The 20,689-nt window shown below is 38.7% G+C and overlaps 2 protein-coding genes across 2 annotated transcripts in view; both read left to right on the forward strand.

Annotated features, from left to right (window-relative positions):
* slco3a1a (solute carrier organic anion transporter family member 3A1a) overlaps nt 1-4,059 on the forward strand; it is a 31,957-nt gene extending 27,898 nt beyond the window's left edge. The window contains exons 7-10 of the mRNA XM_028032394.1: nt 1,539-1,707; nt 2,595-2,767; nt 2,869-2,933; nt 3,313-4,059. Of these exons, the coding sequence (XP_027888195.1) occupies nt 1,539-1,707; nt 2,595-2,767; nt 2,869-2,933; nt 3,313-3,665 (760 nt within the window). The 3' untranslated portion in view covers nt 3,666-4,059. The remainder of the gene's footprint in view (nt 1-1,538; nt 1,708-2,594; nt 2,768-2,868; nt 2,934-3,312) is intronic.
* Nucleotides 4,060-4,990: 931 nt separating this feature from the next.
* Nucleotides 4,991-17,864, forward strand: st8sia2 (ST8 alpha-N-acetyl-neuraminide alpha-2,8-sialyltransferase 2). The gene is made up of 7 exons (XM_028032406.1): nt 4,991-5,118; nt 7,740-8,211; nt 9,531-9,587; nt 11,122-11,256; nt 11,346-11,603; nt 13,569-13,862; nt 17,148-17,864. Exons 2-7 carry the CDS (start codon nt 8,114-8,116, stop codon nt 17,452-17,454), a joined length of 1,149 nt encoding a protein of 382 aa, XP_027888207.1. The 5' UTR covers nt 4,991-5,118; nt 7,740-8,113; the 3' UTR covers nt 17,455-17,864.
* Nucleotides 17,865-20,689: the final 2,825 nt, after the last annotated feature.

The following is a 20,689-nucleotide window of genomic DNA, read 5'->3' on the forward strand; positions in this document are numbered from 1 at the left end:
ACTGTTTGCACCCCCTGCACGTGACTCGCTCCTCCTGCACGTGCAAATGGAAGTGCCACTCTTTCATGTGTGCCCCTCTTCTCTGTGCAGACCATCATATGCTGCCTTTTAAGGGAACAATGGCAGTTAATCTACCCTATATTACTTCTACTGCGGTTTAATTATTTAACCCATTACATGGGGCATTCGATTGACAGGAGCACAAAATATGTAAGATAAGAAAGACTAGATGCCACAGATGAGCAATAAATACTTACGATTTCCTCAATGTAATCATTGTGATTACATTGTATGTAGATCATACATTTTGATCAGTTCACTCAAATGACTGTTGACCGTAGCAGCAGGTAACAACATAAAGCCTTCTACCTTGGAAAGCTAGACTTTATTAAAGGTGACCTGCACAGTAAAAATGCAATTCACCTCTGTTTGTTAGAGTGCAGTGGGGTTTCCATTTATATAAACAAATCTGCATCACCTCATTTCATCTATAAACAGGATTTCTATTCAGCGTGGCTTTACATTCCAGAGGGCTGCATGAACTGAATGCAAAGGCGTTATTGAGACAGACAATAATCCCCATAAAAAAGAAAAACTTTGATGGAAAAAATGCACTGACTTTCATAAATTATTCTGATTCAGTCATTGTCAGGTTCTTCCAGGCACACAATGTTTAATTCTAGTTTTAAATAAATCCTTCTGAGACTCTCAATTCTCATGCTTCCTGTTGCTTTTTTCTGCTATATATAGTGGCTGTACTGGTACATAGGAACAAGTAATAGAGATGTGTTAATGTAGTAAAATATTATATTTATATATTCTAAAATGTATGAGGAAATAAATAAGTAAATTGATCAAATTTCAACTACTGGTAAAGATGCAACCTGAACATTTGAGAAAAATACAACTAAACACGTGTTTATATTTATTAGTCAGTGTCATCTGAATGTAAGGTGAGAAATACAGAGGATTATGTCACAGAAATTTACTTTACTTGCTGCAACAAATCAAACTGAGCTTTATGACCCAGTTGTAATTTCTGCTTTTGATTATGACAAGGACTGCATCAAACTGTTATTTGTAATACATCTTTATTCTAATAGATTTACACATACTTTTCTGTACATCAGCTTCAGAATAAAACATGACCTCTAACTACATCTAATTATTGCTTTTGGATGTAGGCGGATGGGCTTCCCCAGAGGGAAATAGTTGCATTACAACAGCATCAACAAAGACATTTAAAGCAGACAACAATAAAAAAACATTTGTATGTATTCATATGGAAATAATGTGTATGTATTCAAGTTCAGTTGTTACTGTTTCATTCTTGTAGTCAGCATTCTTTAGACACACTGTTCTTGTTTCTCTAAAGGAACTCCATCTTGTCTTTTTGATTTCACAACCTAGACTCAACATGTTAAAAATAAAGACTAAATCTGCTCATAAAAGGGTTCAGGCTTTACCTTCAGGTTGGACAGATGTATCTGTTAAACACTGAGGTAAAAGACATTTAGATCTCCTGTGTTTCTGTACAGGACACTAAATGTGGGTGAGAAACCGGAGGCTCAGTGCATCAGCCACTGCAGCTGCTTCACCTCGTCCATCAGCCCCGTGTGCGGCTCCAACGAGGTTACCTATCTGTCTGCCTGCTTCGCCGGCTGCACCCGGACAGGAGCATCTCAGTCCGCATCGAACATTTCTCAGGTATTTACCACTGCTGTACAAGTTAAACATATTCCCATGTGCTGTTGTATTTATGAACGGGAGGTTTGTGGAACAAGAAGTACGCATATCATTTTATGTGCGCCTGTTCTGAATATGGAATGTCTGCTGGGAAAATGAGTGTGGAATTCCCACACTATTTTGTTCTGCTAAATTTGCCATGGTTTCACAGTCTTGTTTTATTCACACATTTCTTCATGTTTAAGCATCAATTGACTGTACTTGAGTGCCCACAAGTGGTTGGATAGTTGTTAGGCAAATTAATCAGAAACTGGGTCAAGCTGTGAGTTTCGTTTTTTAGTTCCAAGTATCTCTAATACTTGATGTGAACATCTGCGGCACTCTGGCTATTTTTGTGGGGGAAAAAAACAATATATATGTGTATATATATATATTTTTTCTAACTATTATAAGTTTATCATGACTTAGCTCAAATTAAAGGCAGACTCTTTGCCAACCTTTGGCTACAGCAAAGTAAATTGGGGTATAAATAATGCACCTCCCTATTATCAATACCCAGACCTTACAAAAACAGATGTGTGTAACAACGTGAACATCACCTCCACACACACACACCCAGCAGTTAGCAGGCTTTTACCTTGGAGGTTAAATGTTATATTATTTTTCGGCTTGTAGTGGCTAAGATATGCCCTCCCTTCAAAAGGTAAGGTATGGTAAATTATAATGTGCCTCAAGAGAATTGGGAGTCATGGGCATTGCTCCAAAGTTGATTAAATGATGCAATTTCTTTCTTCCTGGTTCCTTTGGTTATGAGTATGTTTTTACTTCTGGTTTCCAAACATGGATGTAGATCTACAGCGCTGTGCTGTTTACAAATTCTTTTTTTTTTTTTTCCTTCATCTTTACAGAACCTGACTGGCTGCACCTGTATATCTTCCAAAAATGGTTCTGGCACTGCTACTCCTGGGAAATGTCCATTGCCAGGTTGCCAGGAGATGTTCCTGATCTTCCTGTGTGTGATATGTGTCTGCAGCCTTGTGGGAGCCATGGCCCAGACTCCCTCTGTCATCGTGCTGATCAGGTAAAATTTGCTGTTCAATTCGATGTGTTGGCTGAATACATCAATCAAAAGCACCTTTGAGAAATTAACATTTTATCGTTTTTTGTCTGCTTCCCTTCTAGGACCGTGAGTCCTGAACTGAAATCATACGCTCTAGGAGTGTTGTTCCTTTTGTTACGACTCCTCGGTAAGAATTGACAGCAGAAGAATTGATCAGACCGTCTTGCCCTGGCTTCCTTCCTTTTCTGTTTTTATATTAAGAGAGAGAATCTAGTCAAGTCAAGTAGTTTTCCCAAAGGGAACAACTGCTAGTGTAGAGGTTCAGTTCATTGTTGGAATGCAGCTTTCCAACAACATACTGTATGTGATGTTAAGCTTGAACTTTTTCCAAAATATGACGATATTTACTTTGTGCAATTCAACTGAAGAACAAACACATTTGTAAGAAGGAGAAGTGTAAAAAAGAATAATGGTTGAATAATCTTGTTGCATTATCTGACTGGTAGCTACTGATATTTTTCATGTCAACAGATTTCATAACGCTGATTGGTGTTTCTGTTTACCAGGATTCATCCCGCCTCCTCTGATCTTTGGTGCCGGGATCGACTCCACCTGCCTCTTCTGGAGCTCTGACTGTGGCGACAAAGGCGCCTGCCTTCTTTACGACAACGTGCGGTACAGGCACCTCTATGTGAGCCTTGCCATCATCCTCAAGGGTGTGGCCTTCCTGCTCTACACCACCACGTGGTACTGCCTGCGGAGGAACTACAAGAAATACATCAAAGCAAACGAGGGCAACCTGACAGCAACCGAGTTTTACCCGTCCCTCAACGACGGGCCCAAACCCGTGGACAGGACAAAGTTTATATACAACCTGGAGGACCACGAGTTTTGTGAAAATATGGAGTCTGTTTTGTAAGAATTTTTGCTTCGTCTGTTGAAATGATAAAAGGCCATACGGGTCTGAGGTGCACTCCATGAGCTTTTTCAGAGGGTCCATTCTAGTTCTTTGAAACCATGAGGTGTTGTCAGTGAATTCCTGGCATGACTCTGTGGTAGAAGACAACTCCACAACCCTCGCTGGGTCAGTCCTGGTTGTTTACTAGTGCATGGATGAGATACTACTACGGCTATAGTTGCCATATTGTTTAGGTCTTTCATGACCAAACTAATCTGTGTGGGTAAATGACAGGCTTCCTTCAGTCAGCACAGTGTTCTGTCTGTTACTCAAAAAAAAAGATAAAGTTTTAAAAAAAAATGTTTTCTTCAAATGTTTAAAAGTTGCCAAGTGTTTACAAACTAATAGCTGATGAGTCACTGTACTTTACTTCAGAACAAGAGAGACCAGATGCACCTGGACCAGACTGGACCGGGTTATTTTAGTGGCCTGATAAAAGTTTGGTTTTCGTTTTTCTTGCTGGAGCAATAAAATAAACTGTTTTTAATACTTGCTTGGACTAGACTCTAAAGTCTTGCCACATAGGTGCAATTCAGATCCAATTTATTCGTGTTCTTAACTTTTTTTTTTAGGACTGCAGGGTTTTTTTTCCACTGTAGCAGTTTGTTTCATATCAACTTGCAGAGTGTATTCAGCCTAATTTGTCTTAAAAGGGATTCAACATATAGGAATATATATATATATATATATATATATATATATATATATATATATATTGTTTTCTGCACCCAGTGAAGATGCAGAGAACAAAATCTATAGTAATTATTTTATGCGTTACAGAATTTGTGTTAAGATTAGGAATCATATGATTGGTTCATTAGGCCCAGGATGTTTTATTAGATCATATGTGAACTAAGAGCTAATAATTACATTTTTGTGATGTGTCTGTCTTATGTCACAAATGATTTATGAATATTTATATTGAGGATTAAAGTATAGTTCACTATTGTGAACAAAAAGTGTTCATACTCAGCCTGTAGTGTTTAGCATAGAGACTGCAGAAACAATTCTATGGAATTGGCTCACAAAATGAATGATGAGCTTATTCCTGTATTACACCTAACAGCACTTCAGTTCACTCCACTAGTCTCTTTGCAGTTGCAGTTTTGTCCCTTTCTTACACTTTTTGTATGGCAATATATCATTTATTTTACTCTGGAAATAAATTATTTTTCAGAAAATTTAATCAAACTTGAATCTTTTGTTTACTTATAAAAAGCAGTAAGTGTTGATGTGTTTTACTGAATCAAATCATTTTTGAAAAGCAACATTTAGAAAAATCTTGTAAGAACCCTTGTGGTAATAAAAAGAGGAAACAATGTATTACAAAGATCCATTACACAGGCAGTGAGTGTGCTTATTAATGTCACACATTGGGCTAAGGTGTTGATAAAATCTTCAAACACTGCTAAAGGTAAGCTACTATAATACAGTAATGGAAGCTTTAAAAAAACAGAATGTTATAAAATGAGAATTTAAAAATGAATAAGATTTTATTTTTAATAGAGTTTTTGTTAAAGAAAGTTGTGAAGGAAAAATTATAAAAAGAAATGTTGCAGTAGGATTTAATATTGATTATAGCAAGCTGATTTAATTTATTAAGATTTAGCAGAAAAGTAAATATTCCTATACTGAATTCTAAATGAATGTTTATTTTTTTTAAGGCAACCTAACTCTGATCTATGATTCCCAGTATATGATAAATAGACCTGAGCCATATCATGAGAAACATTCCCATATTATGCTTGTGTCATTTGAATTCAGAGTGTGGCGGTTGTCTGGTAATCTGCTTTTTGGCCCCAAAAGGTCAAAAAGTGCTTTCCACTTGGTATTGAACCATTTCCTGAAGCCAGTCAGTGTGGCTTTCAACTTTAGCGCCTGTCATTTTGTTATTAACTGAGTCTTTGCCTTTCTAGCCATGCTTTGACCCATTGGTATAGTAGTTTCCTGTTGTCTTCCATACATTTCTGGTACTGTTTTCCCTGTCAACACAATTGATGTCATTTTAGCTGAGCAGACTCTCTTAAGTCTTTCCCTCTGGAATCAACTTTTTAGTCAAAGTTTGCTGTTCATCTGGATAATGTCTGGAGAAACGCACCATAACCATGTACAACATTGGCAGGCTTCATCCTTAAATAAGGGACACATGTTTGATACCAGTTGTGTTTTTTTCATAGAATGAATGCCCTCACTGATTAACTTCACAGTGCTAACAACTCCCTTTCAATCTGGTTAATGACATTTGACTGCTATTACTCTGAGCGTGGAGCAAACATGTTCTCTCAAACATACATAGATGTGTGGATGTTTGAGAGAAATACCGACAAACCAGATATAAAAGTTTGATTTGTTTTGCAGGTAATCACATTCTAAACATATTTACAGAGGTTACTCAGCAGGTGAACAGCAGTGGTGAAAGGCAGCTGCCTGCAGCTGATCGGACACTGTGGTGAGCAGAGTCAAAGGACATGTTGGTGTTTGTTAGCATGCTGACTCGCTACACCGTGTTTGGACACTTTATGTGCACTGAATCTAAAGATTTGTCTGTGAATGTTTAACTTAAATTTTTAAAGGAATGACATCCCTGAAGCCATCCCCAAATATTACACAGCAAAATCTAAGCTATTCCTAGGCAGGGCTTGTAGTCGCTGATGTTTACAAGAATATGATCAAGGTGACGAAATGAAATACAAAAAAACAAAAATGCGACTGAAGTAAAACTACCACATCAACTAATAATCAGTATATGTCATTTATTCATGCATCTAAAGGAGAAGACTCTTGTTAAAACAACATCTTGTAATAGTTACTATAATTTCTGGGACTTTCCGAGTGTAAATAGAAGATGCTTTAAAGTGCAGTGTGATTCCATTCGTATTTCTGTCTGTTTTGTCCTCTGCAGCTTGGAAAGTCTAATTATAGACCAATGACACTCTTCATGAAGACAAAAGAAGCAACTCCAGTCTGCTGACAATACTCTGCGATGCGAACACACAGAATGCAGCTTTGATGTGTCCTTGTTGAAAGTCAAAAATGCACAAAATAAATCCACCAGTCGACACAGAAACAGCTGCAGGCACGGCTCGAAAGCTGTCAATTAACCTAAAGAGTGCTTTATTGGGATAAATTGTGACACAAACAGAGCAGGAGAATACGAAGCAGTAAATCGACGGGTCCATCGACTGCTGTCTCGCGGGTGCCAATTGTTTGTCTCCACGTTTCAGCGACTGTTAACCAAAAATAGCTGCTGACAAATGAGAATTTAATGTCCTTCACACAAATCAGAAACTTTAAAGAGGATACAAATGTGAGCTGCAAATTTAGGCAAAATTCTAAAAGCGAGTTGACACAAATTTACATATAATTCATGAGAGGGATGATAGTTTCAGATTTTCTCACCTGGGTACAGCTCATTATGTGTCTTGCCATCTGCACTTTTCAGTTTATGTAAATCAGACCTTTACCCCCCTGCCTGCTCCATTGAACTCATCAGATAATGTATGCATGGATTGTGAAAGCAGGGAACACTGTCACTGCAGATTTGTTTTGACCAAAATGTATTCATTTTCCTTGAATAAACATGGACAAATGTCTGCCATGTGTCTATGTAAATATGGTTTTAGGATGAGACAGACCAATGGCGTTTACATTGAAAGATACTGTTCCAAGATTTTTGATCTACTTCTAAACACAATTTGGTCTCCACCACAATAATTACTGCTCTGCATTAGATGGTTAATTATATTAACTATAATTAGTCAATGTAGTAATATATTGAGGTCAGGCAGATTCATTTTGCATGACTAAATGAAAACTTTAGCTAAACAGTTTGCTAAATTTTAGCTTAACATCAAATGTTTTGTTATTTAACTTTAAGTGAAACAGTCACAGTCACTGACACAGTTGCATAAGATTTTCGACCTCTTATGCAAAAAGCTGGAGGTGTGAATGGAGATGTTTATTTATCTGCTTGTATTTTCTCTTTGTTTTTTTTTCTTTTTTTTTTTTTTTTTGTCCGTCCTCTGCACCTTTAAGGCTGCATGTGGTCTCGCAGCTCCGGCTGAGAGCTGTGTAGGTGCACGCTTTCAAAGTTTCACTGGGGGAATTGAGACAACGGGAGACTGCAGCGGCACATCGCCCCGTCGGGAGACAGAAGCGCAACCAACATCCGAGGAGGAAGAGGAGGATCGGAGGAGAGAGAAGGACCACGTCTCACTCAGGGGAGTGTCCGATAAGAACAAAGAGAGAGAGAGAAAGGGAAAAAATATGACAGAGCGAGTCCTGGGTTAACAGATGGGAACTAAGAGGAGGTGGATGTAACGCGGAGCTCGCTGGAAGGAAGGGAGGAAAGAAGGAGGAGAGGAAGAGGGACTCCCGGGCCGGCGGCTGCAGCCCACCACCCTTCAGCCATGCCGCCTGTATTCCGCTCTCTGCTGTTCGGCTTTCTAGCGCTGCTGGTTGTGCTTTTGATAATTGATGATATTGCAGAAGTGGAAAAAGAAAGCGCGTAAGTAGCCCAGCGTAATTCATCCAATCAGTGTATCCCCGCTCTCTGGGTGCCTATTGTTTGCAGCCCGGCAGGTTAGATCTAATCTATCTGGGGTGCATGGAGGAAGAATCAATGAGGGGGGAAAAGCGATGGGGGGAGGAAAAGTAGGGGGGGTTGGGGTAACAAAGCGAGTTACTTTCATGAACTGGTTGAAGTTTGGAGTTAAATTTTGAGCCCCCCCCTCCCCAGATTTGTAACAGTGGTGTGCAGCTGCTCCTACAGCAGCCCGCCTGCTTGCCTGTCTGCCTGTCCGGGTCTCCAAGGATTTGGCTATTTGTCTTGCAGCATGCGGGATGTAGGATACATTTCCACTGTACGAGTGTGCATACAGGCTTTGAAATTGAGAAACTGCATGTGTGCGTGTGCGCGTGCGTGCGTGTGTGTGCGAGAGAGACATTGAACAGGAAGGAAAACCAGACTGCAAACATATAAAAAACGTTTTCTTATTTTATTTTCACTGTCAGATTTTGAAATTCTGAGCAGTGCAGTAGAATCACTCCAGGTCACATCCATGTTTCCCCCCCATGCACTTGACCTGCAAGAAATCTTTTTTTTATTTATTCAATTTGGTGGTCATAAACAATAATAATAATAATAATAATAATAATAAATTATTTATCCCTTTTACTTTTTGTGTGACACTTTCTATTCCTCACATTTTCTTTTCCCTTTAGCAAGAGCATTTCTTGTTTATAACTTAATTACCCGGCTGTGGCTCATTTTGTAATGAGGTCACATTGGTCTGTAATTCACTGAGGGAGAAGAACCAGAACCAACTCTGCATAAATGCAGTTTAATAGTAGATCGTTTATAGGCCACCAGGACTGGAGAAACGATCAGGGAGTTCATCACTCCTGCATTTAGACTGATTCTGTCAGATTGACATGAACTTGTCAGATGTGATCAAGGTCATGTTTTTTCAGAAGTGCCTGATGGTGGAAAACCTGAGTGCACATGCTGCATATTTACAGTAAATGCATGATGGAGGAGGTGTTTAGGGTCTCTGGAGAAAGCCTGCTCACTTCCCTGCAAAAAGAAAACCTCCCCTCAACTTTAATAAGGCTCCATTAAGGCCAGATTTCTCCTTATTACATCAGCAAATGGGCTCACAGTGGGTTTCTCAAAGTGAAATGAAACCCAGAAGAGTTCATTTCACCTTCACTCTCACTTCAGAAGCAGCAAATGCTGAATCCAGTCAAGACCTTGGATGTAAAAGTGTGAATATGAGCTGCCTGGAGTGAATTGTTATTCAGTCTGAATCTCTTTCCCACCCTCAGAAAAATTGGGCTCACGAAGAAAACCAGCGTTCACCAGCTCGTTCCGAAACCTCACAGGTCAGAAATCGTATCTTTTTACATGTAATAAGTCATATTCAGGAGCATCTTCCATGTACTGATTTTAATAAGTAATTTCCAAAAAAGAAAAGGAAAAAAAATCCTACATAGGTTCATTTCAGTGTCATATTTCAAGTACTTATTTCTCTTTGCTTGAATGATGATGACTTACAACCAATGAAAACTCAAAATGTTGTTTCTTGGGAAATTTGAAGGTTATATAAGGTAAATAAAATAGTTTTTTGTGCAGAAACATGGTATAGCTAAAAGAAAGTCAGGGTGAAAACTGACCAGCACCCACCGCAATGAAAGTTAAGCCAGAAAAGTTCATTGCCAAAGAAGCTGACTACGTGTCAGCATACCAATGAAAGTTTAGTGGAAGGTAAAACGTATGGTAGAAAAGGTGTATAAGCAGCAGCGATAACTGCAAGCTTGAGAGGATTGTAAAGCAAAGTCAACTCATGTGTTCAGGATATATTCACAAAGCAGGAACTGTAGTTGGAGATATAGAGACACACAGACATATCCAGAACATGGGCCACAATTATTACATTATTTGCATTACTGAACCACAGACAACAAAACATCATTTGCTGTCCCATTTCCCATTTATCTAGTTTGATATATTTAAATTTTATGAGAAACATTTATTTAATTTTATGAGAATCAGAATTTTAGATTTTCATTCACTATGAATGATACCCACCAAAACAAGAACAAATTAAAGCTTAAAATATGCGTTTCTCTTTTTGAACTGACTTAAATGGTTTAACTTTTAAATGATATTCTAGATTATTGAACTGCAGATGCCCACATACCTGTAGACCCAAATGGTCTGTGTGTGTGTGTGACGTTTAAGAGTTCTTTGCAGCCTTGATAACACAGTGAGTCATTGACAGTGGGTGTGTTGTAACTTTTTAAGGCAGCTGATAAAAATATCCAGCTATGTGTCACACAGCACTGTCAATGAGATACATCTGTAGGAAGAATAATTCTGAATAAACTTTGGAGTGTTTCATTCAGCAACACTTCAGTTTTGAATGTGTTAGAAACATAAACTGACCGCTATCAATATCCAGACATATTAAGACGATAAGTGGTAGAAATTCCAAGAATAAACTGAACAAATCTGCTTGAACTTTACTAATCTCCTCAAAGGAGCTAAAAGAAAATTCTCAAATGCTTATTTGAAAAAAAAAAAAAAAAAACATACCGCATACCAGATATCCTGTGGTCTATTTTAAACAAAACTATGACTAAGGCTACTCATGGCACAACAGGAGAGAAAGAGCCTCAGATTTTGGGTTAATATTTCTATATTCTATAAAAGCTATAAAACTAAAACAAGATAGAAATTTCAAGAAAATACAGGGTACGCAAAAATATATTTGATCAATATTTAATGTTTTGTCCAACATGAAGACCTGTTTTGTTCCTGTGACGATAAAGAACAGCTGCATAATTTGTACAGAATAAACAGACTCAGTTATCAGACTTTTAAAGGTCATTGTTTTCCTTTCTTCCTTTAACTTAGAAAGGCGGCAGCACACACAGATCCGACTGCGACAACAACAATCGCCAAATATCCTCATCCTCCAACCTGTAACGGCACCACCAAACACCCGTCAAACAGTTGGGCCTTTAACAAGACGCTCTCCAACCTCATCAGGTAGGTTCTGATCCCTCGTCACGACTTTCCTCTTCAAGGTCCGCTGAGACTAGTCTTTTAAGGAAGACCCTGTTTTCTCCTATTCGCAGAAAGAATATTCTCAGATTCCTCGACCCAGAGAGAGACATCTCAATTCTAAAGGGCACGCTGAAGCCAGGAGACATCATCCACTATGTGTTTGATCGTCAAAGCACCACAAACATCTCGGAGAATCTCTATCGTCTGTTGCCAACCGCATCGCCGATGAAAAACCAGTATCACAGGCGCTGTGCCATCGTGGGGAACTCTGGGATCCTGCTGAACAGCAGCTGCGGACCAGAAATCGACTCTCATGATTTTGTTATCAGGTGGGTAGATTGTGTTTTTAAGCTAAAACTGCATTAACTGAAATGTATTAACCCAAATGCTCAAATATGGATAAAATAGACTTGTTAAACAGTTTTCAGTCCTCCAGTAGCATGATGTACTTCTCGGGGAAACTCTTATGACTCTTTCCTGCTTCTTGCTCTGATTTCCAAATGGGGCTGTGTTTGTGAAGCCATCAGCCCAGGGGTGGGCAACTCCAGGCCTGGCGGGCCGGACTCCTGCTACTTTTAGATACATCTCGACTTCAACACACCTGAGTCAAACAATGAGGTCATTAGCAGGACTCTGACTGCACTTAGGAAGTGATTCAGCTATTGGATTCAAGTGTGCTGGACCAGGGAGACATCTAAGAGTTGCAGGACACCGGCCCTCGAGTACTAGGATTGTCCACCCCTGCATCAGCCTGTTCTGTGTTTGTGTGATTTATGTATCACCATTTCCAGCTGGCTCTGGAAGAAAAATACACCCGTTTTCAGCCTTGCTGCGATAGCAGATACAAAAAAATGTGATTCTGGACAGAGTTAGATCGGATCTAACGGAACATGCGGAGGTAGCGAAAAACTCCCTCTCATAAATCAGCCACTTTTAAAGATGGTGCATAAATAGAGAAGCAAGCAGAATGACTGTTTCAGATTCTGTGTGCACGTTTTCTGTGTGTAGACACGGGCTCTGCTGCCTATATATGCATGCTGATGTGGAGGGGTCATGGTTACTTTCCAGATGCATGATAATAATATCAAATCTCTGTGATAATCATTGACTGAAAGCAGCGAACAGGAAACGTGTCATTTTGAAGAGCTAAGGAATTTGGTTTGGCACTCACACATGAGATGAGAAGATAATGTCTCAGCTATATATAGGTCTCTGCCTTCGCTTGGTTTCTATACAAAGTAGGTTGATGGCGTTTGAGGTATCAGGTACAGGGCAGCAACAGTGTTTGCATACCAATTTCTCACTCAACAAGATACCTGGTTGAATATTAAGCAGGCTTGAAACAGTACAAGACTACCTAAATGTCTTCTGTTAAAAGTAATTTTATTTATTTAAAATCTCTTGTTTTTGAATATTTATGCATAATTCTTAATGCTTTTCCTACATGTTATGTTTTACAATTGCTAAATTGTAGTGTAAGAAGATGAAAACAAATCATAGATTGGTTAAATTAAAATAAATCAAAATTAAAACATTTGAACTGCGATAAGAATTTGAAAATCTCCATTTTAGGACTGTGAGAGTATTTCCTATGCAAACCCTCCTCAGCCCACAATGGTTAGGGTTACGATTGGATATCGACTAGAGAGTTTTGTGTATTCATCTTGCATAGTTATGGTTAAAGTTACTTCAAAAACCTGCTTGCATTTGCAAAAGCAACTGACTCCTCAAAGCAGGCCCCTCATGAGAAACATTATACAAACCAAGATATGAAACCGTTTTATTTAAATCTAACTAAAAATGATGTGAGCCTGTACGTGTCCGTTTACTTAGTCTTGCTTTTGATTTAATCTGGTCATTTCTGCAGTTTCCTCGCTGTCTGTTGACGTGATGTAACATTTCCCACTGTCAGATTCAGCTGCACACAGACACGCACAGAAACATTTATGCTCAAATGACTACCTTGTGTCAGTTTTTGCCACAGTAGGTGTCACCTGGAGCAAATTTTGCTATGATTGCACACCATGGAAATCAAAAGGTGAGAAAAACACCAGCTTCAGAGTTGTGGCTGGCAGATATGACTAATTACATCATTTACCCACTGAGATAATAACCAGTTTAGAGTTCTGGCATTTCCTCAGAGAAGAGGCTAGCTGGTTTGCTCTTCTGGAGCACAAATTGGAGGAAAATGAGCAAAAAAAAAGAAAAAAGACTTCACTATAACCTTGAAAAGCTTTTTGATACTGGTTCCATTTACAGTCATAGAGAATCAGCTTTTTGTTTCTTGTTTTAAGGTGCAACCTGGCCCCTGTGGAGGAGTATTCTCAGGACGTGGGCCGGCGGACCAACCTGGTGACCATGAACCCCTCGGTGGTGCAGCGGGCCTTCCAGGACCTGGTCAGCGACGAGTGGAAGGATCGCTTCCTGCAGCGCCTGCAGAACCTCAGCGGCAGCGTGCTGTGGATCCCGGCCTTCATGGCGAAGGGCGGGGAGGAGCGTGTGGAGTGGGCCCTCCGCCTCATCCTGGTGCATACTGTGGACGTGCGCACGGCGTTCCCGTCGCTGCGTCTGCTCCACGCTGTCCGAGGGTAAGATGAGATGCGAGCACAGCTGCTGCATTTCGCGGGAGCACCTGTGAGCAGCATAATCAGGGATGTTGGCAAACTCTAATCTGCAGGCCCAGGTGGCTATTTTTAACCTTACAGCTCATCATCAGAGACACTCAGCGAGGAAGCTGTCTCTTTTCTTTATCTTGGCTCCAACTCCTCTAGTTATTTTTGTTTCCTATAAAGTCAGTCTTTTGTTTGTCGTTGTTAATGTCCCTGTTGTTCAAAGACGTTTGACATTTGGTGCAGTATGATTATTTTCTGTACTGCTGAAGAAATATATTTTTCCGCTTATGGTGCGTTTTAATCTGGAACTCACAGGCGGTCAGCAGACAAAACCTGTCTTTTGGAACATATTTTTTGCCATCACCACTAATTTAACTCACAAAGATATTCAAATTATTTTCTTATGTCACAACCATAAACCTACATATATTTTAATGGGATTATATGCAATAGAAAGGTGCAGTATTGTGAAACATAAAGAAAATAATTCATGATTTAAAGTTTTTTTTACATTGAATATCTGAAAACTGTGGCATATTTATGTGTACACCCCCTTCCTTCTCGCCACTCTAACAGCTGTGCACCTCCAGCTGGCAAACTCACTCACATACTCGGCACAAACGGACTTATTTCTAAACAAACGCTCACCCACCTCATACACACACCGACATAAATAATCCAAATGGTCAAAGGTCATACAAACAGAGGTTACTATTACAGAACTGAGGTTGAAATGTTGGATGCAGATTTGATTTTGTCTTAAGATCTCAGTTTTGTTGTGGCACATGAAGGTGACCAACTTTTCTATGTGGTATACCTGAAATACCTAGACAAGACACATGGAAAAATAAACAGAAATTCTCTAAATGTCTAATTCCCCTGAAGCAATAATCTGTTAGATTTAGTGGCACCCAGTGGTCAAATAACATATGGCAGCTAACTGAATATCCATCAAATCTGTACTGTTTTTCTATTAAAATCTCCAAAACATCCTCATGAGCCAGAATTTGGATTTTCACCAATAGACATTTTGGCAGACAGCATAATTACAGACCTCCATCTATCATGAAAGTCCAGCGTACGGAAAATGCTTTCAGAGTTGCACATTTTCACTTACAACCTCAAAGTCTTGATTAAGAAAAGCTTTAGCTTGAAAGATTCAATCTAGGCAGTCTAAATCAAAGCATAAATACGCGTCTTGCCCTGTAAAAGTTGCGTCAGGTTTTGTGAAATGTGGACTGAAGCACAGCTCCAGTGATTTCCACAGAGGCAAAGCACTCAGATGCTCTGACTTTATCTTGGTGGAAAAAAAACAGCAGGATGCAGTGGGTCCTGTCGTCACTAGGAGATTGCCAGGCAACTGGCAAGAGATGCGGGATGAAAGCTTTTGACAGATAGACCTCATGTTGTCTGTCCAGTTCACACCGAGGAAGCCGGCAGCAGACAGTTGGCTTTTCACGTTCCTGTTTCATTGAGCTGCAGTTAAAATCCGTTTTTCAACCATATTATGTTGGGCATTTATGTGTTGCTTCTAAAAAGATTAGTTTTAACTATGCTTATGTTATTAATAAATTAGTGTTTTTCTGTTAGCAGTAGCTTTTGGAGGGATTAGGATGAACATTTTAAATCCAATTAAGCTTTTCTATTAGCCCATCTATTTAATCAATTAATTCATAGCTGCCATTTGAGTGCAGACCCTTTTTTCTACACCTGTTTCCTGGAGAATTATGAAATGCATTCTTCAGTCTTTCCAGGCTTTAATCAAAAACCCCCTCAGCAATAGTTTTCTTCCGCTCTCGGCTCTTTTATTCAGCAAGACTTTGCTCTGAATCATTCCAGCCTTGTTAAATGCCTAACCTCCTCTGCTGGTCAGTGACCAAATGATGCCATTTTGTCTGCTCCAACTAACTCTCTGTATTGCAAAAGCATAAAAAAAAAACCACACAAACCGGGGCTTTCTGCTCCATGCTCTTACAGTGAAATATTTGTTGCAACATTTGGCCTCCTCACAGCTCAATATTAAAACGAGTTGGTGTTAACTTCACCAAATTGTTCACTAAAAGTTTTCTGAGTTATTATGGTGCAAAAGCAATTAACTACTCTGAATATTAACATTTTAAAATTGTGTGGGGAGACTTCTGGGAGAGATTAAGAGGGCAATGATAGCATCAAGGCTAGACGAATGGGCTTTTTCATTTAAAGAAGGGAAAATGAGGGTAAAGAACATGAGACCTTCTGTCGTTAAAGTTGCTGCCGCAGAGGGAAGGATGTAGAATATCACTATCAGAGTGAAGCTCATCTAATGATGGAATCAGCAGTCATGCAAAACACCTCCAGTGTTTGTTATTTTATAGAGAAAAGAAATGCAAACAAAAAATGTTTGAATTAAAAATGATTACGTGAAATCACCTTAGAATTCCCCTTCAATAACTCACCATCTGCACTAATGAAATTCATTAGGCATTATTTCAGGCTTGTTACTATGACAGTTAAAACAATACACGTCACTTTCCAAAGGTCTGCAATAAACCAGAAAAGCCTTGTCTCGAGTTGCTTTTTTAAAACAAAGTCCCTTTTACATGGCAGACAGAGACCAAAACGGTCTCTATTTTGAGAGTCTGAAGGCTCACTAGCAACAAATTCACACTAGCAGTCAGGGAATCAGAGGGGGAAACCCAGACTCTTTATGTGAGTGATGTACAAACATTTTACCACTTGAACTAAAACCGTCAAGTTTAATGTGGATGTTTTGTTTAACTGTTTAAATATAAACTAAGCACACAATATTTCAATGGGTCTCTTAGAAAATACTTGCTTTCTGTAACCAAGCTTAAAGAACAAGTGTGCCAAAGTGACTAAAGGTTTGTGGTCCAATTTGTCATGCAAAAAACATTGTTAAAGAAAGCTAAATACTTTATGAGGTACATAACAGTGTTTTTATTTAAATGTTTTAATTTGTCTGCAGACATGAAATCACAGATGTTAAAACAACAAGCATTGTGTGTTGGGTTTCATTAGGATTTTTTTTATTTTATTGGAACATCCCTAGTTAATAGGAAAAAATGGCTTAAAATACTGTAAGTTTTAGCATTTTAACCTTTTATCTTTAAGTTTATTGTAACATCCATGGAGCAGTGATTAAAAATATCAAAATGTAAGTTTAGAGACCTTTATGCTAACTTTTAAGCAGACAAGTTAAACTCGAATGAATGCTTCGTTTTTCCTTTACTTCCTGCAACTAACAGCCTCTCATGTTAACAGGTACTGGCTCACCAACAACGTTCACATCAAGCGTCCCACCACTGGCCTCCTCATGTACACGATGGCCACTCGCTTCTGTGAGGAGATCCACCTCTACGGCTTCTGGCCATTTCCTCTCGGCCCACAGGGTAGGCCAGTGAAATACCACTACTACGATACTCTAAAGTACGAGTACACATCCAGCTCCAGTCCTCACACCATGCCCCTGGAGTTCAGGACCTTGAGCACTTTGCACAGACAGGGGGCGCTCCGGCTCCACACGGGAAGCTGTGATCTGGACCGAGGAGCACAGAAAGATCTCAGCTGAAGCCATGATTCTGACTGTGCAAAATGTTATTCTTGTTACTGCTTTTTCTGATAAAACTTGAAGGAAGAACTGAATGGGAACACTGTCAATTACAGCCTTTTGTATTGGCTCATTAAGCGTATTTTACCTTTAATGAGATTTCTATGGCAACCGATATCTCTTGGGGGTTTATTTGTGAGCTTCCACAAATGCAGCAGATGGTTTGTGTTTTATACCTGGGGTTACAGGTTTGGAGAAGATACAAAAATGGGCTATTTTCCTGCTGTTTCAAAGAAAATTGACTCTAATTCCATTTTAAAGTCAACTATTTGTATTGTAACACAGCAGGTACCTGTACACACAGCAAAAAACTGTCACTTGTACCCTGCGGTGCTGAATTTATAAAATACTGTTTGTAAAGGAGACATTTTTTTAAAAAATGAAAGCAGAGGCATGATAGAATGACTAAGAGGTCATTTTAATACCAAGTAGTTCATAATCTGATGGGCTCCATTAAATCTATCATCTTATCTCTGGCATGTCCACCGCATGATGAGCAGCTGCTTGGTGGCTCTTGCGATGTCTCGTTGGGCCACAAGATGGAAGCACTAAATAATCAGGGTCAAGAATCTGAGCTGCTTAATTTCTATCATTCTTAAAGAACCGGAATGACTTTTAATTTCTTTTTTGTGCTTTTCTAACTTCACATAAAGCACCTTAAATTCCAGTGATCCCCAGTGAACTGGAGCCAACATTTGATGAGGTTGCCTTGAGAACCAAATGACTGAATGGAAGCATGCGGTGTTTTGTGTACCTCCCGTGAGGATAAAGTAGCAGTTTGCCAGCTGTTCACATATGAATGTTTGCTCAGCCAACACTAAACTCATTTTGCAGAGTTTCCTCGAAGTTTCTGCACTGGACATGTGAGATATGTGAGTACAGGAAGTTGTTTGCTGTTAGGAAGGAGAGCTTAGCATTTTAAAAATGAATGTATCAGTGACTTTCTTACAGTAAGTGAATTACAAGAATGTGCTTTAAATGAATCTGTAACTGAAGATGTTCAGTGCAATAACCCTCAAACAAGGTAGAGCATTGTGATCTTGAGGTAGTGTTTTTTTTAAATAGGGATGTGACTTTTTCTTGTATAGGGACTTTTGATTAATATTATACCAGTATTTATAGAGAATGATAGATTTATTAGCATATTTAATTGTAGCTGACACTGTTCTGTGCCTATAATCAAAAAATGCCAATGCATTAAAAGGACCACCTACCTACTTATTTGTAAATACAAAGTTTCAGGATTCATGACAAAAAAAGGTCTTGCATACAGCTTTGGCCAGAAGCTAACAGAAACTGATAATCGGCATGAATGTCAGATTATTATTATTATTTAAACAGTTTTTTTCAGGGTGGAGTGATTATACATCATCCAACAATGATAAAATATAATTAGGTGCACATATTATTTTGGTTATGGATTTTCTCTTAATTCATACAAGGTCATAAGTATACATACTGGCTCAAATATATGTATATACACCCACTATTATATCAATAAAAGCCCACCAATCTGAAAACCCAAGAAGGTACAGAATGACTAAATTCCTTTTTTTAGCCATCAGGAAACTTCTGCAGTAGCTTAGCAGAAAGAGGAATTTGTTTATCTAACAAATTCTGAATTGTTCGATAAACAATTTGGAATTGTTTATCTAAATCTAATCAAGTCTAAAATAAGTTACATTTTAAATCAATTAATTGGCTGAAGTTTAAGTCATCCAATACGCTTAATTTTTATTAAGCTGGTGGTGCTTTATTTATTCCAATACCAGTTTTGATGTGTTTGTGTTTTATACCTGGGACTACAGGTTTGGAGAAGACACAAAAATGGGCTATTTTCCTGCTGTTTCAAAGAAAACTGACTCTAATTCCATTTTAAAGTCAACTATTTGTATTGTAACACAGCAGGTACCTGTACACACAGGAAAAAACTGTCACTTGTACCCTGCGGTGCTGAATTTATAAAATACTGTTTGTAAAGGAGACATTTTTTAAAAATGAAAGCAGAGGCATGATAGAATGACTAAGAGGTCATTTTAATACCAAGTAGTTCATAATTTGATGGGCTCCATTAAATCTGTGACACTGTAGTAGTCGGGTACATGACCTTCATGTCCAAGTTTTTACCACTTATAGTTGGTGAGTTAACGTTAAATGTCCCTTATTCTGATTGAAGAGAATTCACAGTAAATTTGTGTGCAAAAGTTCTTTTTTTTAGACCTTATCAAAATTGTGTTGTATAAATGTTTCACCCTGCAAAAAGAGCTCTTTAAATAAATAACTAATAGTCCAGAATTAATGGAAATCAAGATCAATGTGAGTGATGTACACTCCCCACTGCATCTATAATCGTCTTGAGATTTCTATAAAGAAGAAAACAGTCTGTATACACACAAATACGCAAAAAAGTTCAGACTTGAGGGCTGACATGTTCTTTACGTCACTAAGTATTTATTGTACTGGCTGTTAAGCCAACAAAACATTTTGTGGCTTGATTAATACTTTTGTACTTCCCCTGATGTTCCGCTTCAGCAAAAGGTTTCTGGAAGCTGTTTTTTTTATTCCTGGTAATCAACTTGTGTATTTTGCTTCAACAAAAATGCTCCCATTAAAAAGAATTAGCGGAAGCATCTGAAATATTCCAGGGCCTTCTCTGCAGCCAAACAAGATGCCTCTCATGCGCTCGCAGTCATGTGATTTTTCTCTGTTAAAAAACAAACAAACTGTTTTTTAGAGGGGTTTTTTTGACGAGATGCGACTGCTTGCTCGCATGTTGGCCTTATTACCCCACCAATTAAGTTAAGAATAGACATGAAAGTTGCGCCAGAGACGTCAGTAGACTGGAGCAATGAAAGGTTTATTTGTGAGAGGCTGTCTGAGGTTGGCAAATATAGAAACATTCTGTAACCAATGCTATTAGGGTTAATTAACCCAGAATCTGCAGCTTGCCACAGTTTGAACACTTTCTAACATGTTGCTCTTCCTTGAATGTTGTGGAGATTCTGTTTTGTTACTTTTTCCATCATGTACAGTGTCTGTCATTTTGTATTACTGTCTGAATCTCAGCAAATATTATATTTTGCATGGTTGTCTTGCCTCGCATTTTAATCTTTGTAATCTATTTAGTAGGACTCATGGACAGTGGAACTGCTCAGTTGTGACAGTGTGAATGTAACAAAAGATCCAGACTAGGAAA

The sequence above is a fragment of the Xiphophorus couchianus genome, chromosome 2 (genome assembly GCF_001444195.1).
Source record: "Xiphophorus couchianus chromosome 2, X_couchianus-1.0, whole genome shotgun sequence".
Lineage (NCBI taxonomy): Eukaryota > Metazoa > Chordata > Actinopteri > Cyprinodontiformes > Poeciliidae > Xiphophorus > Xiphophorus couchianus.